At 49.4% G+C, this 26,286-nt stretch overlaps 1 protein-coding gene across 3 annotated transcripts in view; it reads left to right on the top strand.

The window, feature by feature from the left end:
* The window catches only part of VPS8 (VPS8 subunit of CORVET complex), a 1,496,959-nt gene that overhangs the window by 661,156 nt on the left and 809,517 nt on the right, over positions 1-26,286 (top strand). For all 3 annotated transcript variants that reach the window (XM_069225817.1, XM_069225815.1, XM_069225816.1), the window contains exon 28: positions 15,982-16,101. In XM_069225817.1, coding sequence (XP_069081918.1) covers positions 15,982-16,101 — 120 coding nt within the window. The remainder of the gene's footprint in view (positions 1-15,981; positions 16,102-26,286) is intronic.

Below are 26,286 nucleotides of genomic sequence, written 5' to 3'. Positions count from 1 at the left end.
CAAGACTTAGGCCCTCATTCCAACCCTGGCGGTCATAGACCGCCAGGGTGGCTGTCCACGGAAGCACCGCCAACAGGCTGGCGGTGCTTCATGTGGTATTCCGACCGTGGCTGTAAAGCCGCGGTCGCCCAGCCGGGTCCGGCGGTTTCCCGCCAGATTAGCCCCGGCTGGGAGAATCCTCCATGGCTTCCCGCCAGCCTGTTTCTGGCGGTTTTCACCGCCAGAAACAGGATGGCGGGAACGGGTGTCCAGGGGCCCCCTAACAGGGCCCCAGCATGATTTTCACTGTCTGCATAGCCGGCTTCTGTGTTGCAGGGCCTTTCCCGCTGGGCCGGCGGGCGCTCTCTTGGCGGTCACCCGCTGGCCCAGCGGGAAAGTCTGAATGGCCCCCGCGGTCTTCTGACCGCGGAGCGGTCATTTGGCGGCGTAAGTTTGGCGGGCGGCGACCGCCGCCCGCCAAACTTAGAATGACCCCCTTAGTCTTTGTCCACACTGACCTCGGGGTATGTTGTATCCGTTATATGTGATCTTTGTCCATTGTTTGAAACCACAAAAAAGAAGTGGTTTGCTACATACGAAAAGGCTGTATGACCCAGTGAAGCTTTTTGTATGGACAACAGTGGACATTTCTTCAGTTTTGCCAATATTTGGGCTTAGCGTATGCAGATTTCATGGTGTGTCTCTTCTGTGTGTTGTTGACCGTTACATGCGACCACCATGAATGGTGCAGGGTGGTTTAATGCAAAGGGAAACTCTATGTATCACTGAGGTGTTGTGAATTTCCCCCAGGCGTCATACTGGATCCAGAGATTTTTCTTTGAGCAATACCCTTGCACGTCGGTAGGTGGCGTTGGTCGACTCCGCGGGCGTTGTTGGCATCGTAGTAGCCATGATGACGTCGGGAGTAGTATATAGACGCCGCCTTCGCGCAGTGACGTCAGTTCTTTTCTTTCTGCGCCACGTGCTGATGCGGAGAAGAGCTGCCCTGGTCTGTTTTTGACCGACTTTGACCGTTTTGTTGAGTTTTTGTGAGACTTTTTGGTGCTTCGAGGATGTCCCCGAAGACTGGTTTCAAGCCATGCGAGGACTGTCACTGCAGGATGTCAGTGATGGATCCTCATTGGGTTTGTCTGTGGTGTCTCGAGCACGACCACGAAAGTCATGCTCCAAGTGCCGGGCCATGCACCCAAAGGCTTTGAGGGAGCGGTCCCTAAAGCTAATGGCGGCCCGGCACTCAACTCTGCGTAAGTCACAGTCTCGATCGAGAGGAAGGTCTTGAGACCATTCGCGGAGCCATCACCACTCTTCTTCTTTTAAATCTTTGGGTGGACGTAAGAAGAAGTCGTCGAAGAGGTCCCATCGCTCTCCGACTCCGCACTGTCGCTCGGCTGACGCGACGCGGGAAGAGCGTCGACGCTCAAGGCCTCCATCCTCGGAGCCTGCTTCTGGGTCGGCTCCGTGCTTCCTGAGTTTCCCAGAGCCGGAGCGACCCCCGCCCAACTTAAAGAGTTCTATGAGGCCATGCGCCTCATCTATGGGCGAACCGACCCTGATAAAGCGCCTTCGGGCCCAAGGGGTTTGTAGGAAGTTTGCTCTCTATATACTATCTCAAAGTGAAAGATAGTGGGCACAGAGTCCAAGGGTTCCCCTTAGAGGCTGATAGTGGTAACATTTGATAATTCTAATGCTCTATTTTGTGGTAGTGTGGTTGAGTAGTAGGCTTATCGGAGGGTAGTGTCAAGCATTTGTTGTACACACACAGGCAATAAATGATAAACACACACTCAAAGACTTAACTCCAGGCTAATAGTTTTTATATAGAAAAATATATTTTCTTTATTTTAGAACCACAAGATTCAAGATTTGACTTAAGTACATAAAATGCAAGGTACTCTACACAGGTAAGTAAGGAACTTTGAATTAAGGTAGTAGTACACACAGAATAGGTTACAATAGCAATAAGCTATTGTAAAAGTGCACACTATAAAAATCAACAGTTCCTGGGGAAGGTAAGTAAGGTTAAGTTTCTGAGGTAAGTAAAGCACTTACAAGTTAAGTTTCCTGGGCATAGGCAGCCCACTGTTGGGGGTTCAAGGCAACCCCAAAGTCACCGCACCAGCAACACAGGGCCAGTCAGGTGCAGAGGTCAAAGAAGGGCCCAAAACACATAGGCCCCTATGGAGAACAGGGGTGCTCCGGTTCCAGTCTGCCAACAAGTAAGTACCTGCGTCTTCAGAGGGCAGACTGGGGGTGTTTTGTAGAGCACTGGGGGGGACACAAACAGGCACACAAAACACACCCTCAGCGGCACAGGGGTGGCCAGGTGCAGTGTGCTTAGTAGGCGTCGGGTTTTCTGTAGAAATCATTGGAGGGACTGGGGGACACTCTAGCGGTGCAGGCAGGGCACAGGGGGGCTTCTCGGGCCAGCCACCGACTGGGCTAGGCTGAGGGTCACTCCTGCACTGGAGGTCAGTTCCTTTCCGGCCTGGGGGCTGCGGGTGCAGTGCTTGGTCCAGGCGTCGGGTTCTTTGTTCCAGGCAGTCACGGTCAGGGGGAGGCTCTGGATCCTCTCTACAGGCATCGCTGTGAGGGTGCAGGGGGGTCGTCTCAGGTTACTCATGAGGTTGCAGTTGCCTGGGAGTCCTCTCTGCAGTGTTGGTTCTCTGGCGCTTGACCTGGGGCGTCGGGTGCAGAGTGTGAAGTCTCACGCTTCCGGCGGGAAGAGAGAGTTCTTTGAAAGTTGTTTCTTTGTTGCAAAGTTGTTGCAGGTTTTGAACAGTGCCGCTGTTCTCAGGAGTATCTTGGTCCTTGGGGTTCAGGGCAGTCATCTGAGTCCTCAGAGGTCGCTGGTCCCTGTCGGATGCGTCGCTGTGCCGGTTCTTTGAGTCTGGAGACAGGCCAGTAGAGCTAGGGCCAAGTCAGTTGTCGTCTCTGTCATCTCTGCGGGGCTTTCAGGTCAGCAGTCCTTCTTTTTGTTGTAGGTTGCAGGAATCTGATTTCCTGGGTTCTGGGTCGCCCCTAAATACTGAATGTAGGGGTTTGTTTAGGTCAGGAGGGCAGTAGCCAATGGCTACTGTTTTGGAGGGTGGCTACACCCTGTTTGTGCCTCCTCCCTGAGGAAGGGGGCACATCCCTAATCCTATTAGGGGAATCCTCCAAACTCAAGATGGAGGATTTCTAAAGGCAGGGGTCACCTCGGCTCAGGACACCTAAGGGGCTGTCCTGACTGGTGGGTGACTCCTCCTGGTTTTTCTCATTATCCTCTCCTGCCTTGCCGCCAAAAGTGGGGGCAGTGGCCGGATGAGCAGACATCTCCACTAGCTGGGATGCCCTGAGGTGCTGTAACAAAAGTCATGAGCCTTTGATGCTCACCGCCAGGTGTTACCGTTCCTGCAGGAGGAGGTGAGAAGCACCTCCACCCAGTACAGGCTTTGTTCCTGGCCACAGAGTGACAAAGGCACTCTCCCCATGTGGCCAGAAACTCGTGTGGTTGTGGCAGGCTGGCAGGAACTGGTCAGCCTAGCACTAAGGGTCGGACTGGTATTCAGGGGGCATCTCCGGGTGCATTTTACAATAAATCCCACACTGGCATCAGTGTGCATTTATTGTGCTGGAGGTTTGATACCAAAGTTCCCAGATTTCAGTGTAGCCATTATGGAACTGTGGACTTCGTGTTTGACAAACTCCCAAATCATATACTCTTTATGGCTACCCTGCACTTACAATGTCTAAGAATTGGCTTAGACACTAAAGGGGCATAGTACTCATGCACCAATGCCCTCACCTGTGGTAGAGTGCACCCTGTCTTAGGGCACTATACCTATATGCATAGGCAGCGTGAGGTGGGCATGGCACTCTGAGGGGAGTGCCATGTCGACTTAGTCATTTTCTCCCCACCAGCACACACAAGCTGTGAGGCAGTGTGCATGTGCTGAGTGAGGGGTCCCCAGGGTGGCATAAGACATGCTGCAGCCCTTAGAGACCTTCCCTGGCACCAGGGCCCTTGGTTAAAAGGGTACCATTTACAAGGAACTTATCTGTGCGCCAGGGCTGTGCCAATTGTGGGAACAAAGCTACAGTTTAGTGAAAGAACACTGGTGCTGGGGACTGGTTAGCAGGGTCCCAGCACACTTTCAGTCCTAACTGGCATCAACAAAAGGCAAAAAGTCAGGGGGTAACCATGCCAAGGAGGCATTTCCTTACAGGGCTCGGTTGAGAGGCCTTTGGGTTCTGCGCCGGCGGTTTCGGCTCCGGCCACCGAGGTCCCCTCCGGATCTGCTCACGGATCCGCACCGGCGCCTGTCACGCCCTTGAGACTTTCCCCGGCGCCGGGTCGATTGTCGACGCTCCTGACGTCAGTAGTGGCCACTATCAACGTCGACCCGATCCTTATCCCCGACAACTCGGAGTCAGAGCAGCGGCGGCCGACGCCACCTTTGTCTTTGATAGGGCCTATTTGCCCCAGGCCGTATTCTGACACTTTTTCCTATGGGTACGAATACAGGGAGGGATTGACGGGGTCCCTGGACCCTTATGAATACCAGGATGATCCGTCTTTGGACTGGGCTCAGGAATTGGGCAACGCCAGTGGTCTGGATACTTCTCCTGACGCTGGCATGTTGTCTCCTCCTACCGTAGCTATGGCGGAGGGAGCAACCTATGGTATGGTGGTCAGTAAGGCAGCTGAGGTCCTTGGCCTTGAGCTTCCTACTATAGAGGTCAGGTCTAATCTCCTGATGGAGGTGCTTCAGCCTGGGGCTTCCACTGCAGAACCCCTTTTGCCATTCAATAAAGCCCTCACCGATGTCCTTTTGGGTACTTGATCCAAACCCAACACAGAGGCTCCTGTGAATAGGACTATCGCACGCCGCCATTGGCCCGCTCTGAACGACCCTAAATTCCTGTCCCAACACCCCACACCTGATAGTCTTGTCATCCAGGCTTCCTCTTCTTCAGGCGCATTCCGTTCCGCACCCCCGGACAGGGAATCAAAAAGGCTTGAACAGTTTAGTAAGAAGTTGTTTTCTTCCTCCAGTCTCACGCTGCGGTCTGTGAACACTGCATGCTTTTTGGGCCGCTATACCCACTCTTTGTGGGATACAGTTGCGCAAGTCCTGCCACAGATACTGGAGGAGGCCTGTGCTATCATCTCCCAAGCTGTGAACGATGGGAGAGATGCAGGAAGGTTCACAATCCGTTGTGGGCTGGACACAACCGACTCTCTGGGCAGATGGTTGCTACGATGGTGGCCTTGAAGCGCCACGCCTGGTTGCGTACTTCTGGTTCTTCTGGGGATGTCAAACAGTCACTCATGGATATGCCCTTTGATGGCTCCCGTCTCTTGGAGGCAAAGCGGACTCAGCCTTAGAGCGATTCAAGGATTCCTGGTCTACGGCTCGGTCCCTTGGCTTTTCCTCTGCCCCCCGCAGTCGGTTTTCTCCACTTTCGTAGCCACGGAAGAGACTGCTTTGTCACGTCCTCCACCCAGCTACCGTGCCACCCATGCTGTCCAGCCTCTGCGTGGCTGGGGACGCGTAATCCCACACGGTCGTGGGACAAGGAACCTGAGATCTGCCCAGTCCACCTCTGCCCCTGCTGCAGCCTCCAAACCCTCCTAGTCCGTCCCCTCACTCCCATCCAGTTGGTGGCAGGATTCGCCATCACCTGCCCCACTGGAAATCCATCACTATGGACAGGTGGGTTTTGCAGATCGTTTGAAAGGGCTACTCCCTCCCTTTCGAATCTGCTCCACAAGCCATGCCTCCATCCTTCAGTCACCTTCCAGAGGATCATTTGGCCCTTCTCCGCCAGGAAGTCGCAGCTCTGTTGGCCAAGGGAGCTATAGAAAAGGTTCATGTGCCAGACGTAGATCGTGGTTGTTATTCCCGCTTCTTTCTGGTGCCGAAAAAGAACAAGGGCTTACGTCCTATCCCAGACCTTCGGGACCTGAACTGTTTCCTCAAGAAGGAGAAATTCAAAATGCTCACCCTGGCTCAGGTTCTGTCTGCCTTGGACCCATGAGACTGGATGATAGCGTTGGACTTGCAGGATGCTTATTTCCACATCCCCATCCTGCCTCCCCACAGACGTTACCTACGATTCGTGGGAGGTCACACGCACTTTCAGTTTACAGTGCTCCCCTTCGCCCTTACCAGCACTCCTCAGGTGTTCACGAAAGTGATGGCAGTGGTTGCAGCTCATCTGCACAGGTTAGGGGTGTCAGTCTTCCCCTACCTCGACGACTGGCGGTTGAAGGTGGACTCACCCCAGAAAGTCGTCTCCCACCTTCAGACTCCTGCACATGCTGGGGTTTACTATCAAGGTGCCGAAGTCACACCTGACTCCCGCTCAGACGCTCCCTTTCATCAGAGCTGTTCTAGACACAGTGCAGTTTCGGGCTTATCCTCCTGAAAAGAGAGTCCAAGATATTCAGGCTATTATTCTGATCTTTCAGCCTCTGTCTTGGGTTTCAGTGAGACTGACTCTGAGGCTGCTGGGCCTCATGGCCTCCTGAATCCTGCTAATGACACATGCCAGATGGCATATGCGGGCTCTGCGGTGGGACTTGAAGTTCCAGTGGGCGCAGCATCAGGGGAATCTCTTCAACATGGTCCAGATCTCGGAGGGGACTGCGAAAGACCTGCAGTGGTGGCTTTCGAATCCGCATTGGGTTCACTGCAGATACCTCTCCCTTCCCCAACCAGATCTGTCTACAGTGACAGATGTGTAATTTCTCGGTTGGGGCTGCCACATGGGAGAGGCGGAGATCAGAGGCCTCTGGTCTCCAGCGGAGTATGGGCTCGATATCTATCTTCTGGAGCTCCAGGCTTGCGTTGACAGTATTTCATCCCTCTCTCAAAGGGAAAGTAGTGCAGGTGTTCACGGACAATACTACCACCATGTGGTACTGCAACAAACTGGGCTCAGTAGAGTCCTGGACCCTTTGTCAGGAGGCACTACGCCTCTGGACAAGGCTGGAACATCAGGGCATTACCCTGATGGTTCAACATCTGGTGGGTTCCCTCAACGCCAGAGCGGACAATCTCAGCCGATGATGCACAGCCGATCACGAATGGCGTCTTCATCCGGAGGTGGCACAAGGTCTCCTTGGCGCCTTTCCGCCTATACCACTTCGGCCCAGAGTTCTCAAGAAGATCAGGAACGACCGGGCCCAAGCCATCTTGGTGGCCCCGGAGTGGACACGGAGAGTCTGGTATCCAGAGCTACTGAGCATGTCCATCGATCCTCCACTCTGACTGCCTCTTCGCGCGGATATTCTGTCGCAGCAACAGGGGACAGTTCTTCAACCGAACCTGTCCAACCTCCGCCTTCATTTTTTTTTTTTTTTTTTTTTTAAGCATTACTTTGGTAGCCCTTTATTTATGTAGAAATTTTCCAAATGTATAAAAAAAAGTGTTTTTATCAATTCCTCTCTATCCCCGGAGGAACTTTCATTGCTGCTCCTCATCGAAAAACGAGTCTTTCTTTTTTTTTTTTTTTTTTTTTTTCAAATATATTTTTATTAACACTTCGCTGTCTTACATTTGCAAGTTCATTTGTGGCAACATCTTGTTCTTATCATACATACCAATCAAGAAATCCGTATTTATGCTATACGTTACAGGTACTTTGTTACACAACTTCTTAGTCCTTTTGGCTGTCATATAGTATTCATTAATCACTAGATCTAATATACTAACGTTCTTGCTTTAAGGGGTTATGCTCTTTGCGGTTCTATGTTACCATTTTGAATTATGTGGCCACATAAGAGTCTTAAATCAACTTTAAACTATGAATAAACTTAATGGCTTTGTGTGGGTGGGTCTTGCAGCTAATAAAGAAAGTCTCTCCCGAGGCACTTCAATGTACGGGGGATGGCCAGCCACCTACTCCCCCCCCCCCCTTCCAACAGTTATGTAGCAATTTGTGTCCAAGCCATCTCTGCTCTATATCACTCAGTGCGGTCTGTTGGTGTATTCGTCAATATCTCAGCTCTGGCTTTGGGAACCCTCCCCAGGGGCCAAACCTGTTGAGTGTATTGATCATCTCATCCTTCCATCTCGGGATCTATTGGTCCCTTCATTAGGTCATCCCAGCTCGTCACTAAGTCCTCCCACTCTGGAGCAATACGGGTCTGGCGGATGCCCCTGGCTTCCTCAGCCTTCAGGACCTGTAGTTCAGCCCTGGTCCACTTCGCAACATCGCTTTTCCATTCAGTCAGTGAGGGGTGGCTGGGGGCCTTCCAGCCCCTCGTGATCAGTCTTTTGTAAAGGGCCAGGGTCAGGTCCAGGAAACAACCCTTAACTTTCCCCTGCGGTGTACCGGTCTTGAGGCCCAGCAAGCACATAGTAGGGTTGGGTGGCAGTTCCATCCCAAATAGTCCTGACAGGATCGTCATCATCTCCCTCCAACCAGTCTGGAGCACCGGGCATCCCCACACCATGTGGTCAAAGTCAGCTTCCCCGTCCCCACATCTAGGGCATGTCCTGGGTGTCCCCCCATATATACGGAACAGTCGGTGAGGAGTGAGGTACGTCCTATGTAGGTAGTTGTATTGAATGTATCTTAACCGCATGTTGCGTGAAATCATCCGGGGATAAGCCAATGCTCTGCTCCACTCTGCCTCAGACAGGTCCCGCCCGATCGTTCTCCCCCATCTTTCTCTCAGGGAATGCAGAGGGTCTAATGCAGCCTCAATCTGGGCCCGGTATATTTTAGCGATCAAGTGAGGTTCCTCTCCTGATGTCAACAGGAGGTGTAACACCCTGTGGATAGTGGGTTCCGCGTTAATCGTATCCCAGTGGTCCTTCAAGGTATGCACTAGCTTCCTGAAGAGTAAAAACTGTCCCTGAGGAACACCCGCTCCTGTTAGGTCAGTGAAGCTTTTCAGCACTCCCTCATTGAAGAGCCCCCCAATTGTCTCTACTCCTGCTCTTGTCCATGGTCCCAGCCCCAGACCCCCCCCAGTCCCTTTCCTCCCGGGTCCAGAGCAAGGACCGATAACGGCAAAGTTGGGGAGTATGGTGGGCCCACTCCGACCCTTCTTGCGCATCTTTTCCAGCATGTCATTGCAACACTATTCATTATGTTGTCCCCTAAAGGGGCAATCTTCCTGTCTGCCATACGTGCTACAATCCGAGCTGTGTCAATCACACCTTGGGCGGTACACAAATCCAGGTGTCCCCTGCCCACCAGCCAACCAGACACCCATTGTAATTGGGATGCCAGGTAATATGCCTCGAAGTCAGGGGCATCCAGCCCACCCATATGGGTCTGTCTACAGATGGTCGTCAATGCTGTGCGTCTGTGACCATCATCCCATATTAGCTCCCTGAGCAAAGTGTTCAATTCGCAAAACCTAGCCGGGGGGATCAGTAATGGTAAGTTAGCTAAGTAGTAGAGGAGGCGAGGAAGCATAATCATTTTAGACAGCGCTACTCTGGCCATTATTGTTAGTTTCAGTGAACGCCAGAACCCAACCGAGGACCCCAGGGAGCGGAGCGTCCTACCAAGATTACCATCCCAGAGATCACTCAGCTCGTGGAATATTTGAATGCCCAAATATTTGAAGGTCTGTGGGGCCCAGTTCATGTCCACTGGGCATGCTCAGGGGCGTACGCAGCCTGGCAGCATGGGAAACACAAATGTTCTGCCTCGGTTAAGGCGAAGCCCGGACAACACCCCAAAGTCCTCCAGGATCCTCAAAGCCCATGGGAGTCCACTGGTCACATACCTCAGATAAATAAGTATATCGTCGGCGTATAGAGAGACAATATGTTCAGTTGGTCCCCATTCAATTCCCCTACCCACACCTTCCCGCCGCAGCTGGGCCGCCAGGGGCTCAATTGCCAGGCCAAATAACAGTGGGGACAGGGGGCATCCTTGTCTAGTTTCTCGAAATACTGGGTATGCGCTAAATATTGTTCTGCCCGTCTTCACTCTGGCTAGTGGGGACGAATATAACAGGTCCACCCATTTTACCCAACTCTCCCCGAGTCCCATTCTTAACATCACGGCCCTTAGGTAGTCCCATCTAATCGAGTCGAAGGCCTTCTCGAAGTCCACCGCAAGCAAGACCCCCGCTGGTGGCTTCGACTCGTTAGGCATGTGCAAAATAGCAAAGATTCGCCTTAGGTTCAGGGAGGTGCTGCGACCGGGGACAAAGCTGTTCTGGTCCGCGTGCACTAGTGTGGTCATGAGGGGGAGCAACCGGCCGGTCATGATCTTACTAAGGATCTTAAAGTCGCTGTTTAGCATTGATAAAGGACGAAAGTCGGTCACCGATGCTTCCATGCTGTTTGTCTTGGGGAGTGGCACCACCAAGGCCTCCCGTAGCGTGCACGGCAGCTCCCCACAGTGTAGTGCTTCCGCGTACATCTCCGCCAGCTGGGGAACCAATAGTGATTTATATTTTTTGTAAAAATCCATGAGGAGACCGTCCGTTACAGGGGTCTTCCCAGGGGCTAATTGCGCTATGGCCTCACTTATCTCCTCCGCTGTCACTGATCCCCCTAGGCTATCCCTCTCTTCTGGATTCAGTATCAGCAGTGGGATTTGCTGTAGAAAGTTATCAAAGGCCTCCGTCCCCAGGTCACTAGGTCTCCCATACAGGTGTGTATAATAATCCCTAAATGCGTCATTTATGGGGCCTGGTCTGAGTCTACGGAGTCCCCCTTTATCCAGTACGCTCGTGATGGGCTCGCTATCCCCGCCTGGGCGCACCAGCCACGACAGCAGTCTCCCCGATCTGCCCGCCTCTGATTGTAGGGATGCCAAATATTTTTGCATGCTTTGACACCTAAGCCGCTCCTCAATCCGGGAGTGTTCTCTACGGGCACAGTTATATTCCTCATTCTCCTGAGCTACAGGCCCCTGTCTCAATTCCCCCTCATGCATATCCCTCTCTGGGGCAGTCAGTTCCCTCTCAAGTGTGCGCTTCACCCCCACCGACTGTCCCAGACAGAAGCCCCTCGTTACCACCTTAAGTGTCTCCCATTCCATGGCCCTAGAAGGGGTAGATCCACTATTGGTCTCAATGTAATCCGCCAGGTGACAACGCAGGGCATCTCTGTACGCCTGATCTTCAAGCGCTGCGGGGGTCAGTCTCCACGACGGTATGGGGGGGTCTATCCTCTGACACCCTCAACGTCAACAACAGGGGATTATGGTCCGACAGAGTGCAGGCAAGGTATTCAGAGTGAGTCATGTTACGAGCCAGACCCGCTGTACAAACCACTCTATCAACTCTGGTGTGCACCCGGTGGAAGCCCGAGTAATACGAGTAATCACTAACATTTGGGTGTTGCTCTCGCCAGACATCCACCAACCCCAAAGTCCCCTCCTATTAATAATTCTCCAGTGCGTTGGCGGGTAAGGTGGCTTGATAAACCTGTCATGAAGGGGACCTGGTCCTGATTAGGGGCGTAAATGCAGCTCAAGACTATCGGGGTACCGTGTAGCTTCCCCTCCAGTATCACAAATCTGCCCTCCCGGTCTATGTTGGAAGAGTCTATTGTTAGAGGGACCCCTGCTCTGACCCATATCAGTACACCTCTTGCATAAGCTGAGTACTCCGTGGCAAACACCTGCCCCCTCCACCTGCGTCTCAGTTTCTCTCCCTCCCCTGGTGCTAGGTGGGTCTCCTGTAGCATTTCCACCTGTACACCCCTTCTCTTTAAGTAGGAGAGAATTCTATGTCTTTTAGCCGGCGTGCCATCCCCCTGACATTCCATGTTAAGAAATTGTAGTCTGCCATCTTAATATTTCAGTCTGGTAACAGTGTCCCTGGCTCACCCAGGCCTCGGATTGGCCCCTTCGCATGTTCAGACCCTTTCTATGGTCGGTCTTCACCACCCACTTTGCCATTTTAACTTGTAACTGTATACCCCAACTCCCATTCCCCAGGGCGCCTCCCGAACTGTAGGTTGCCCAGAAAACTGTGCAACAGTGCAACTTGTTCAAACGTATAACTGCAGTACTCACCAGCCAACCCCAAGTTCCCGGCAATGGACACCAATGTGTTGTCCGATTCCCCCTCAGAGCCCTCCTGGGGGGACACCTCTCCGCCCACACAGGCCAGCGCCTCCAGGGCCGCCTTCCTGCCCCTCTCTTTCTGTGTTTGCGTTGGTGCCAGTCGCGGACGATCCCTGGGTCTCCGTCCCCTCGGGGCGAGCCTTGCTCCCAGCCGGGCCCTCTCTTGCGGACCGCACCGTTTGAGACCCATGATTCTCGAGCCACTCCCATGCCTCATCTGGGGACTGGAGGAACCGTGGTCTTCCCCTCCATCATCACTCTTAATCTGGCTGGATAAAGCAGCGAATACTGGATCCCTTCTTCTCTTAGGGCCCTTTTAACTGCTAGGAATGAAGCTCGCTTGTTCTGAACGTCCAGTGTGAAGTCCGGGAATAGCATCACCTCCCCGTTTGCTACTTTAAACTGGCCCATCTCTCTGGCCTTCTGCAAGAGGATGTCTCTGTCCCTGTAGTGCAGTAGTTTGGCGACCACAGCACGGGGAGGTCTACCAGGGGCAAGAGGCCTCGAAGGCACCCGATGCGCACGCTCCAGCGTGTAGAAGGGGGTCAGGCACCCAGGTGCAACTGAAGTGCTTAACCATTTCTCCAGAAATTCCACCATGTTCGCTCCCTCGGCCCCCTCGGGGAGGCTCATCACACGCACGTTGTTCCTCCTGCATCCTCTGCTCTCTGTTCAAGTCGTGCCACTCTGTTAGCAAGGGAAGTCACTTCGGCCTCCAAGTCTTTCTGCTTTGGCACGATGTCCACCAACGTGGATTCCGTTTCTTTGACTCTGTCTACCAGTTTATGGTGATCTGCTCTCAGAAGACCCACCTCAACCGCGACTTGGTTGATGTTGCGCTGTAACGTTGTCTTTGTGTCTTCTATCGCCCCGAGTATCTTGTCTAGGGTATCCTGTACTTTAACTTGTGAATGGTCCTGCGGGTCCACTTCTTTGTGCCCCGGTGGCGCCGCGGATTCCATGGTTCTGCTCTTGTGTCGGCTCTTGGGGGGCATCGGATGAATAAGGGGTCGCACCCCAGGGTCCCAGGCAGCGGCCCAAGTGTTATCGTATGCTCTTCTCCTTCCGTGTCCCCACGCCCTGGTCTCCACGGGCCGCTCCGCGGCCCCCGGGCGGTCCCGAGCAGGCCCCCAGACACCCCGCCGGCTATCCCTAGCTTCTAGTTACAGAATTGGGGGGCTCCACGTTGTCAGTCCGTGGCTGACTGCCACTCTCTTCAGCCCCGGTCGTCCCAGCCATTCCTCCGCGCGTTGCGTGTCCAGGGCCACGCCCCACCGCCCGGGCCCAGTAATGCGTCGCAGTCGCGGTTCGGTCACCTTCCCTCGCAGTGTAGTTACCACCTCTTCAATGCTTCCTCTGCGACGTCGGTATCACATCTGGGCACGCTCCACCACCACACAAGCCCCAACTTCTCCAGGCGCCCCGTCCACAGTGTTACTCACTCAGGGGTCGCTGGCGCTCCAAGGCACCCGGGGCGTTCGATGGTCTTCCCCTGCCAGGCAATCTACCATCTGTTCCTTTTGTGGGGTGTGCCTCCTCAATCGCCAGCTCCACTGGTCATTCCACTTCCTCGCCGGCTCAAGCTAGCCAGGGGGTCGGCCCCTCCTCGCCCCCAGTCAGGCTCTCAGTGACAACTGCCCAGCGCGGCTGCGGGCCGGCTCATGCTCCAGGCAGGGTCGCATCCCCCCCTCTTGTTCCGGCCTCCTTCAGTCCTTCAGGGGCCCATGGGGGTCCCCAGCCAGCAGGGCCCACCGCCGCTCTCACCGTCCTCGGGGTCACCTGCCTCCCTCCACAGGCGTGGCAGCCGGCCCCGTCCCAGCTCCGGGGCCGCGCCGCTAATTCAGTGCCTCAGCGCCCCGCCAGGGCCAAGTGCCATGTTCGCGGGCAGGCCCCAGCACGACCAAGGGCCGCGCCCGCTTCTTCAGTAGCACTGATCCGTTGCCCGACGGGGCACAGTCCTTCCGGGGCCCACAGGCCCCCGCCTCAGCACCTCCGCCGCAGCAGGGAGACCTGACCGAGGTCCACCGCTGCTCCCGGGCCGTCCGCCTTAGTCCCGCGGCGGCCCGCGGCTCCACGCGAGGCAGTGGCTTTGGGCGAGGGGACGGGCCGCCGGCCTCTTCCCCCGTCGAACGAGCCGGGCTCGCACCTCAGCACCCTCCAGGGCCGCAACGGGGGCCCGGCAGCACCCAGGGCCGGCCCCCAGTCCAGTACCCCCGCACGGGGTCCGATCGGCCCGGAGATGGCACGTTGGTGTTCTATCTTAATCGTACTAAAGATTTACGGTGGACGATCAACTCTTTGTTGAGTATGTGGGTGCGAAAAAAGGGAAGGCGGTGCCAAAGCGTACTATCTCTCGATGGCTACTTCTTTGCATCAAAATGTGCTACGATTTGGCCAAGAAGCAACCCCCTGAGAGCTTGCGTGCTCATTTCACCAGAGCAACTACTGCTTCCACTGAATTAGCAAGTGGAGTTCCTGTCCTGGATATCAGCCAGGCAGCTATGTGGGCGTCTCTGCACACGTTTGCTAAACACTACTTCCTGGACAGTCAGGTCCGTCGGGACGGCTACTGTGGTCATTCGGTCCTGCAGGGCTTCTAGTATGATCTTGGTTCGCAGCCCACCTCCAAGGATGGCATTGCTTGGTATCTATTTTAAGGTAATGAATCTACAACTAGAAGTCTCTATCAGATGTACAAGTTACTTACTTTCGGTAAGGAAATATCTGGTAGAGACATATTCTAGTTGCAGATTCCTTACCGCCCACCCTTCCTCCCCGCTTGCGAACTGATTTCTAGGGACAGGGATTCCCCCTTCAGGTCCTTAGCTATGGCGCACCAATCTCAGTGTTCTTAGCGGCTCTGCGCTTTGGCGTGGAAAGTCGTTAAAAGAAACTGACGTCACTGCGCGAAGGCAGCGTCTGTATACCACTCCCAACGTCATCATGGCGACTACGATGCCAATGACACCCGTGGAGTAGACCGATGCCACCTACTGACCCGCAAGGGTTTTGCTTGAAGAAAAATCTCTGGATCCAGTCTGACGCCAGGGGGAAATTCTAAGGTAAGGAATCTGGAACTTGAATTTATCCCTACCAGATATTTCATCACCGAAGATAAGTAACTTGTATGTCAGAGGATATGTCATTTTAGATGAGCAAGAGTGCCATTTCCCCATTTCAACATTGGATATGTTTTGTGTGTGGTTGTACGTGTTATGTCTATTGTTCTCAAACATCTCAAGTGGTACAAAGTTCAAGTGTGCGAATGTAAATACCATATTTCCCAGCGACACGTTGTTCGCTTTTGTTGGTGGGTCATTAATGACCTCCAGGGTATGAATTATGCCAATGTCAACCCCAGTTGCTGTTTCCTTCAAATTCTATGCAGGTGTGCGACCTAATGCTTTCACACCTTTTTACATAGTATATATACTTTGACATGTGCAGTAGACTCCTGTTATGCTTTATATGTCCAAAATGGCTCAATGCATTTTCAGTAAACTAGGAAAACTCATCAAAGGACAGTTGTGCAATTTAGTTTTGGTGACCATCCCCCAGTAGATTTGGAGTCACGCAAACAAACAGAAATATTTCTTTTTAGAAATGTCATTATATTGGCATAAGAGAAACTATTTTGGAACTCATCTTATATCTTATGAACTGTTTGTCCAGTCTGTACGTACCAAATGTAGCATTAGATGTCTGCATACAAGGAAAAGTAAGTGTTTATGCTCTTGGAGAAAAGTGTGTCCCCAGACCACCAGGCAGTTATGTAGATGCCCTTGAAAATACACACAATGTCTTTTCTTATACTTGAGGAGTAAGCTGTCTTGGCACTATGTTCTTCTAGAAATGAAATGCATATATGCACTGTGGTTACCTTTTCTGTTATACTATTTTCAAGAGATTTACTTGCACCCACTAATCATATCATGTTCAACTTTCTAGGTCATGGTGGAGAATTCGGATTTTACTCCATCCCAAGTGGGATGTCTTTTCACTTTCCTTGCACGCCAGCTTGCTAAGCCTGATAATACGTTATTTGTAAACAGAGTGCTTTTCGATCAGGTAAGACTCTTTTTTTACCAGTAATCTATTATATTTTTATTTCACCTTTTCTAAACATGATTATGAAGCTACCTTAAAAAAACACTCTAGACCTCACAAAATGATGTTTTTTGTGGAAGGCATGAATAAGCGTAGACGTTAAATTGCAATTGTTAAGTGTCAATGTTTATGCCATTGACTTCTTTTAGACACTTGATCTGGCGTTCTGGTATTGCCATTTTTACAAAGACTGTACATGATATTGTTTTCATTCAAAGTTCCTAAAGTATCTAAGTGAAGTACCTTACATTTACAGTATTAACTGTAAATCTTGAACCTGTGGTTCTTAAAATAAACTAAGAAAATATATTTTTCAATATAAAAATCTATTCGCCTGGAGTAAGTCTTTGAGTGTGTGTTCCTCATTTATTGCCTGTGTGTGTACAACAAGTGCTTAACACTACCCTCTAATAAGCCTACAGCTCGACCACACTACCACAAAATAGAGCATTAGAATGATCTACTTTTGCCACTATCTTACCTCTAAGGGGAACCTTTGGACTTTGTGCATGCTATTTCTTACTTTGAAATAGTATATACAGAGCCAACTTCCTACACCATGTCACAATTTGTTTTCAACGACAGGGGTATACCATTTTGGTGGAAGGATGCCTGGCTGACAAGATTACAATACAGACTTCGGGCATAAGGTCACACTGTCAACTGTTGCCACTCAGTCTCCACGCAAGAAGGCAGAGAGCTGATAGGTTTGGGTGCAGAACCATCCCCTGCTGCTGCGACAGAATAGCCTCCCGAAGCGGCAGTCTGATCGGAGGATTGATGGACATGCTCAGCAGCTCGGGATATAAGACTTTCCAGGCTCAGTCCAGAGCCACAAGGCTTACTTAAGCCCAGTTGTTCTTGATCTTCTTGAGAACTCTGGGCAGAGGTGGTATGGGCGGAAATGCGTACAGGAGGTCTAAGTTCCACTCAAGACGTAAAGTGTCTCTGAGTGGTTGCCGCCTTAGAAACTGCAACATGCAAAACTGCTGACATTGTGCGTTCTCTGCAGAGGTGAACAGCCTAACCAAGACTCTCCCCACTGCTGGAAGACACCTTGCACCACCTCCGGATGGAGATGCCATTTGTGAGTTGGTAGTCATTTTTGACTAAGATAATCGGCTCTGGAGTTCAGAGAGCCCCTCAGATGTTGAGCCAGTAGGGATATGCCCTGTTGTTCCAGCAATGTCAAGAGGCACAGAGTTTCTTGACAAAGGGTCCATGGCTCCACCCTGCCCTGCTTGTTGTAGTACCACATGGCAGTGGTGTTGTCCATGAACACCTGCATCATCTTCCCCTTGACAGAGATGAAAAAAAAGGCATTCAAAGCTGACTGGAGCTCCAACAAGTTGATGTGGAGTGCGGATTCCTCTGGAGATCAGATGCCTCTTATCTCCACCTCTCCCAGCTCTCCCATTTGGCCACCCCATCCCAGGAGAGACTCGCATTTGGGTCTACTGTCAGATCCGGTTGGGGAAGGGAGAGGGATCTGCCTTTGACCCAGTGCATAAACAGTCAAAGCTGCATCAGAAATCAGGCAAAAAGTTGGTGCTAACCAGCCAAAAAGGGTGATTTCCCCACAAATGGCCACAAGGAAGCTGTTTTCAAAGCGAGAAGCCTAAGAAGACAATTGTGGTGAGGTGTAGGAAAGTACCATCTTTTTGGCATGGTTACCCCCATTTTCTGCCTGATGTCAGTATGTTTGACAGTGTTCACTGGGATCCTGCTAACAGGACCCCAGTGATTATGCTCTCTCTCCTCTACAATTTGTCACTGCATACTTGAATAGAAACATTGCCCAACAGTCACATAAATTAAGTCATAATTGCCTTTTTTAATGGAGGCTTGTCTGATGGGACAATACCACAGGAGGTTTGTCAAATGGTATTGGCTCCATTGTGGCCCCTCTCACAGAACTGACCTCCAAGAAAATGCCATACAAAGGAAACTGTACAGTGAGCTTTCAAAGGGTCTTTGACACCCTGAAAGAAGCAGGTGGTTACTCTCTAGAGAGCAGTGTTGGAGTTTCATTGAGAGGAAAGTCTTTGCTGTGGTTTTTGTCTCTGAAGAAGTTGAGGCCATACTTGTTTGGCTCTTACTTCTTGTTCAAACTAACTGTAGGCCTCTGAGATGGCTGAGGCAGATGAAAGGTGAAAATCTCAAACTGTTAAGGTGGTCCTTCTCCCTACAGGGAATGGACTTCATAGTGGAACACCGACCTGGTTCTGACCATGCCAATGCAAATGGCCTTTCCAGGTTCCTCCACTTAAAAAATAAAGACTCTCTAGGGGAAGGTCAGTTTCATCCTCTTTTTCTTGGGGAAGGTGGAGGGTCTTGTAGGAAGGCACCCTTGTTGGTGTGGTTAGCTTCCACTTTTATTCTGGTTTCTGATGTGTCTTCAACAGTGCACTGGGTCCCTGCTCACTAGGTCCTGAGTGCCAGATCTCTTTCCCCAAAACTGCACAGTTGCCTTGCACAATTGGCACACGCTTTAGCTCCCACTGTAGGTCCCTAGTAAATGGTACCACTGGTACCTAAGGCCTGGGGTGCTAAAGAAGGTCCCTGAGGTGCATCGCGGCATATGTGAGGGCATATATGCAGATATGCTCCTGCTATGTCTCTGTCAATTCTGAGGCATAGTAAGTGAACAGAGAATTCATATTAAATGCACGTGGTGGCCACTGGTTATTACAAGTTCCACAGCTACATGATGGCTTTCCTGAACCCTGGGATGTTTTCTATCAAACATCTCAGACTAATAATCACTCACTGAATCCAGTAATGGATATAATAATAAACGCACACACAGGGCACCTTAGAGGTGCCCCCTGAAAACCTACCAGCTGCTATTGTGCTGATTGACTAGTCCTGACTAGTTCAGCCCCCACAGGCGCGTTTCTGGCCCCACAAGGTGAGAGCCAGCGCTCTTGAGGGCCTAAGACAAAAGCCTGCACTGGGTGGAGGTGTTGCCTCCTCTCCCAGACAGGATGAACAGTCCAGGGCAGGAATCTTCAAAGACCTTGCCTGCCGCCTTTGTAATGCGACCCAGGTGTCTCCAAATGGGGAGATGGCCAACCATCTTGTCCTGACCCCACTTTTGGCAGCAGCACAGGTGGGAAAATTAGGCAGATTAGGACGTGTGCCGCTTCATGCCAGTCCAACCTCTACGGTGAATGAGCTGAAATGGACACCACTTTTCAAATGACTCCATCTTGCATTACATTTATTAGGCCATTAGGGTTAAGGTTATGCCCACTTCCCAACGGAAGGGGTCATAAGAGGAGTGTAGTCAAACTTAAGGTGGGGACAGCCCATTGGCTTTTGACCTGGTACTCCCTGTAACACCCCTATATTGAGTATTTAGGTGGCACCCCTGCACCCTAGAACTCAGATCCTGATGACCTAAGAAGACAAGGATGAAGAAGAATTGCACCCGCAGAAGAGGAAAAGGAGTAGGTGACCACACTGGACTGCATGCTGACTTCAAAGGACTGTACCCAAAAAGCCAACTCGTCCTGCCTTCCATAAAGACTCAAATCTCCTGTGGGCAACGGACCTGCTGTGCAATAAAAACTTCAAGAAAAGGACTTCATCCAATGATGCCAATGCGATTCTCCGGCTGCCCAGAGACTGAGTCCAGTGTGGTCTCACCTATCTTGGACTCATTCAAGATGCCTGCAGCCTCTGAGCGTAGGCCACCTCTCCCTCAGGCTGGTGGTGAGAGAAAACCCGACTCCTTTAGCAACCAATGCACCTGTCGCCCGACCCCATCTGAGATGGGTCACTGGTGCCAACAACATCCCCCTAGCTCCTAAGAGCTTGAGTCCACCCTGGGTCTACCCCTGCTGGACTCCTCCTGCAGCCTCAGCAGACAGGAACCCATGACCGCAAGTGCTCCCACACTAGAAAGCCTAATGCCTAAGGACACTTCTGCCTCTGTCACCCGTGGGCCCTGGAGAAAAGGACCAAAGGAGCACCTAAGTCCCGAACACGCCAAGTCTACTATCTGTTTGTTGTCCCAACTAGCTTCCCAGCCAGAGTCTGCAGCCTGTTTGTCATGAGATCCAACTCCTATAGAGAACCAGTGGGCACCAGCCGCCTTACTGCACCCCTGCACCTGGCCGCCCCAGTGCTGCCCAGTGTGACCTGTTGGTGGAGTTCTGATCAGTGCCTGGTTTTCTTACCTTTGTTTCCTGAGCTCAGCCTCCTAAGTCATTGTTAACCCTGTGTTTGCTGAACATTGTTTTCCTCTATAGGATAACACTGAGAGGACTGTGAAAATTGCACTGTGTCTATTTTTGAATCTGCAAAGTATCTATTCTTAAAAGTCTACTTACCTGATCACGAAGTTCTTGGGTTTGAAACATATATAAATGAATTGTTATTTTTCTAAATTGGTCTCAGATTTATTCTTTGAGTTTGTCTCATTTATTGCCTCTGTGAGTATAATAAAGGTGTAGCACTACCCTCTGATAAGCTGAACTGCTCGACCACACTACCACAAAATAGAGCATTAGTCCTATCTACTTTTGCCTCTGCAAACCCACTAGGGATCCACTGGACTCTCTGCACGGTGTACTTCTTTTTGGTCTACCATATAGAAAGTGCTTAATTTGTAAATAAAAACGTGCTGCTGCTCAAAGCCCTACTCTTAAACATGCGACTGCTGCAATTAAATGTGCGAACCCTGAATACTGAGGCAGCGTAATCCTGAAGCCACCTCGGGCCTCTTCAATCCATTTACAGCCCCTCCCTGCCTCTTCAGCTCACTCTTGCAGCTTTCTACTTTCTCCCGTTGTGACACTTTTTCATTTTTCTCTTCCTCCGTCTTTCCCATATGTGTCTTTTGCTCACAGTAAATGCTTGAGGCTGAAAAATAAGCGCCGGCCCTCAAAAATAAGTGCTGGTGCTCTGCACCAGAAACAACAAGCACAAATTAAGCTCTGCATATAGATAGCCAGCTTCCTACTTCAATACATCTGCCTGCAGGGCGAATGATCTGCAGACATCGTCATCTAAGTTGCTGTACCTTTCCATTTGTCCTGACAAAGTGGTGCTTCACACTAGGGCCTCTTTTCTGTCAAAAAGTGGTTACGCCTTTCCATGTAGGCCAATCTTCCACCTTGCCTACTTTTAATGCCCTCACTCATCATTTTAAGAAAGAGGAGAGAGTCCTCCACCTGGACCCAAAAAGAACGTTGGTGTTCTACCTTGATTGTACCAAAGAGTTCTGGAGAAAAAATCAACTCTTTGTTGGTTATGTGGGTGCGATGAAAGGTCAGGCAGTGCCAATGAGAACCATCTCCAGATGGGTCATACTTTGCATTAAAATGTGCTACATACTTGCTAAGAATCAACCCCCTGAGGGTTCCAGTGCTCATTCTACCAGAGCTGAAGCTGCGACCACTGCATTAGAAAGCAGAATTCCAGTCCTTGACATCTGTCAGGCAGCTGCATGGGCATCTTTTCACACATTTACCAAACACTACTACATGGACAGTCAGGTCCGTAGGGACGGGCACTCTGCCCTTTCAGTCCTGCAGGACTTTCTAGTATGATCTTAGTTTGCAGGCCCACCGCTGGGGATGTTCTTGCTTGGGTATGTATTCTAAGGTATGGAATCTACAACTAGATGTCTCTATTACCTTCAGTAACGCCTTATCTGGTAGAGACAATAACTAGTTGCAGATTCCTTACCGACTCACCCATCCTCCCCACTCTGTGAACTGATTTCTAGGGACATGGACTCACTTTTAGGGCCCTATTTTTGACAGACCAGTGGTTAGTGTTTTTCATGGGTCTGAGCTTCTGGTGTGGATATTCGTGAAAAGAAACTAACATCAATGCCCTGGGGACCCGTGACATAGTATCTGGAGCGGACAACATCAACCACAGACACAGTGCTGGTCGACACCACCTAATGGTGTGCAGGGGTACTGATAAAAAAAATTATCTCCGAACCCAGACTAACATCCGGGGAAATTCCAAGGTAAGGAATCTGCAACTAGATATTGTCTCTGCCAGATAAGGCGTTACCAAAAGTAAGTAATGTGCCCATTTGTGCAACTGTGCATTATAATGATTTACGGCTATTTCACTGCAGGACTTATACTGACACACTCTGAATACCTGCGTTTGATCAGAGGTGATATCTGTTACCGTATATACACATGAGGATACCCCAAATAATAAATGCTAGGTGTGAGACGGGGTGGGGGGGGGTGGTCGGAGGGTTAGGGGAACAGAACAACGATTAACTACCTGCTAAACCTAGCTACATTGATTTAAGGAGTCAATGCCACCAGAAGCGACCCAGAACAAAATATATTCTCTTTGCATTTCATTACATTTTTTTTCTTCATATTTAGTTATTTATAATATTTTTGTCATTCAAGAATTGCATTTTTAATTAATCATGTAGCATATAATATTTTTTAAAAATATATACATAAATCTAAAAAAGAGCTACAATAAATACACTGTGAAAAAACATGCTACATTAAAGTACATCGACAAATCTCACATCTCACTAGGCACTCTCTCTCATTCACACTACGTTCTAAATTATTCTCGCTTTATGTACCTGTCTTAGGGGTCTCCCAGATCACAATACGTTTGAACAATTAAACACGTAGACTAGTTTTCTTTAGCTCTCCATTGATGCCTTTTGCTCTGGGTACTCCTATAGACTAGTCAACATACATTTCAGTGGAATAGCATCACTTCTATCCACCTTCTTCGGGACCCATTGATGTAATAAATCCTTCAGTCTAACAAATGTGGGGGTCTCTAATGGGGGAAATGTTACCCAGGTCACAACCTGTCATAAATATGAACACAGCTTAAAAGAAACTTACTTAAAAACACGTGCTTTGCCAGATCCCATCCAATCTCAAGTGACTGTGTTTCCTGCAAAAAATAAACTCAGAAATTCACCACCACACCATGTAGGGTAGGAAACTACTTCTGACTATGGTGACTATAGTGGTCCCACTACTCCACATGGTGAGTGCCGCTCAATATAACAACAAACATGAGGTTGTCTAGGTTTTCCATCTATCCTTATATCCCATATATATATATATATATATTCCCACCATGCTACACTTATATATGATGAGGTTCTTATTTTATTGGGATAAACTGCTCAGATCCCTAGTTTTGAAATGTGTCATGCTTGATGGAATCTCACTTTAAGGGTGCATGCACACATTGCTACTAGAAAGAGATTAGGAAAAGAATGAAGTTATACCTATGTCCATATGGCATAAAGGAAGTGGAGTAATGAGGGGTCCTCGTATGTCAATAATTATCCCTCAAAAGATTCACATTCCAGATCCTCTACTACTTTTATCCATACTGAAATCTTGGCATTCCATAACAAAAATGATCTTCAACATTATCCGATAAAGGGTATCAATGATCTATTTAGGGGAAAGTTGAAATAGAACAATCCATAGAACAATCTAGTCATTTCCACCTATCCTTAGCTGTGGTTACTAATAGGTTTCTGATATCACATTTTTCTCTCACAAACCACTGTATATGGTATCCACCACTTTAACTGGCTGGCCATCCAAAGCCCAAACATACTACAAGATTTGTCATTCTCATAGGTGTTCTCTTCCTATGATATACTGTTGGCAGCCCACAACAATGCCAAATAATGTTGCCTCACCAAATGTTTGGTGGGTTAAAGAGTACTGAATCCCGAAATTTCCAGTCTTGCTAGTAATACAGCGCATTAAACAAAGGTCCTGATCCTCTGAGTATGTAGTCTCCGGATGCCTACTTAGGAATCACAAAAGTTAATAAATAAGCCACAAAGTGCCACTATTTTTCAGCTACCATGCGTCTGTGCTATGACAGTACCCACAGAGTCCCATGTTTTATAGACAAACTTGACAAGTTGTCCATTGATTTGTCGATATACAGTACACGCCAGCATTCTAAAAAACATGGGTCCCTAAGTCAAACCACGACGAAGGCAGTGTGATTCACAGCAGAATTGATCAGGAATACCTGCTTATCTCATTTTCCAGTTGCGGCTAATGTGGCGATGAGCGCCTCCTCCCGAGTCCAAAAATGCAAAGTTCAAGACCGCTACCAAAAGCGCACCCTTTTTAAGTGAACGTTCATATTCACTGTGTAAAGGCTAAGAATACTGGGACGCTGAAAAGCACTCCTTATACAAATCGTGATTGGTTGTTTATATTTCTGTTAGAAAGGGTGCTGTTCTGATTCAATTTAACTTGCGCCCAAGTGTCTTTGTTCGGGCGCCATATATCTTTCAGAAGAGTAGATTCCCTTTGTCCAATAATTTCCCTCAATGTACTAGCTTGTTGACCCCCATCAAAAGCAGCCCTATAACACAGAAACAACTGCATAGCTCTAAATCCCCAAACTTCTCTAAAGCTTGTATGACTTTGCGATTACCAAATAGTGAGTTTCTGTGATTTGCTATTTGGTGATCTCATGCACCCGTGTACCAATATGTGTTAAACTCATTGAACAAGCTGCATTCGGTTGCATATAGACCTACCTCATTAATATTCATTAGGTAGGCCTCGCTTTGTGGCCCACTGAGAATTGCAAAAAATCACAGGGATGGTGGCCTGCTGGGGTCAGCAGACCACCATGTCTGTAAATGCTTTTCAAAGAAGCATTTTTTTTTTTAAATGCAGTACATTTTCCTTAAAGGAAAATGGGATGAGTTTTAAAAATAAAGTTTTCTTTTCTTTTCTAAGAGCAGGTAGTGGTCCGTGGGACCACTGCCTGCTCTTAAAAATGTTTTTACCAACATTCACAAAGGTGAAGGGGTCCCTTGCGAATGGGTTACGACCAACTCAGAGTTGGAGGTAAAATGTGAATGTTTTGCGACTGCATTTCAGTCACAAAACATTCACACATACCACTTATTATGAAAGGAGGCCCTAAACACGGCACTTCCTAATACCGAATCGCAAACCCTATTTGCGATTCAGTAATAGATTACGGAATTGCAAATAGGGTCTTTTTACATTTAAAAATGCTTTTTGCGGTCGCAAACGGACTGATTCCGCAAGTTGGACTCTTGGATGCTTTGTACATCTGGCCCAAAATTCTGAATGAGCAATGACAGGGCAGTGATATTGTTAGAGCTTTTGCAGTTAGTTTGGTAGCTGTTCTGAAAAATGGGTATTCAATTAATTTAATGAGCCTATTGCTATAGACCTCTTAGCAAACATTTTGCAAAAATGTTTGCCCATACATCAAAAAATTAATAGATCTCAAGTGGTGTAGAGCTACCCTTCATTCAGTACAGTATGAGTAATCCAACCCTTCAATGTGTCATTGATCACAGAGCATGTTGGTCTGAAATGCTTGTCCATGCAGCAGACATGGCGAGCCTCCCCCAGTATTCTGCATCACCCTCAAAGATGTCCAGAGAGGTAGCCCACCATCCTGATATCCTTTAGTCATTTGAACCAGTTCAAGGTTCATGAGTCTGTAGGTGAGTTACTTGGAGCCATGACCTCCACCTCTGAATTACAAGTTTAAAAGGCCTTAATATGACAAATCCAGTTTTCATTGCACTTTTCCAAAAAGAAATACAGCAACCTATTTCTAGATTGTTATCAAAAGGACAGAATTTTCTTTGATATTTTACCGCAGACAGCATGGATTTGTTCCAGTTGTGGCTCTGAATACACTGTCATCTTTGTATGTTTTTTTTATCATAGTGACTATTCTGTGTGGGAGCCATTTTAGGTAACATACAACGTCTCCTACTTAGACCTTATTTTTCTATTTTAACCTCTTAAGTTGTACTATGGCTGCCAATGTTTCCCACAATTTCCATCTACTTTTTTCTCATTTCCTAAGATCTTTCATAAGCAAATTTCACAAATAAGTTCTTGCCATATCTCAATTCTTTTAGTACATTATGTTGCTACTTTATACTTTTTTTCTTACATCCCTGAAAATAATTCTAATTCTCAAATCTGAGGTGCCCGTGGGATTAATTCCTGAAGTCTTTCACAGAGGTGTAACTTCCTCTCCCAGGCAGGATGGACATTCCAGGCCAGGAAACTTCAAAGGCCTTGCCACCTTTGTAATGCAACCCAGTTCTCTCGAAATGGTGGAGCTGACCAACTCCCCCTGTCC

The sequence above is a fragment of the Pleurodeles waltl genome, chromosome 3_1 (assembly GCF_031143425.1).
Source record: "Pleurodeles waltl isolate 20211129_DDA chromosome 3_1, aPleWal1.hap1.20221129, whole genome shotgun sequence".
Classification (NCBI taxonomy): domain Eukaryota; kingdom Metazoa; phylum Chordata; class Amphibia; order Caudata; family Salamandridae; genus Pleurodeles; species Pleurodeles waltl.
Note: the sequence above shows the minus strand (reverse complement) of the source record. Positions and strands in the feature narration are given on the sequence as shown.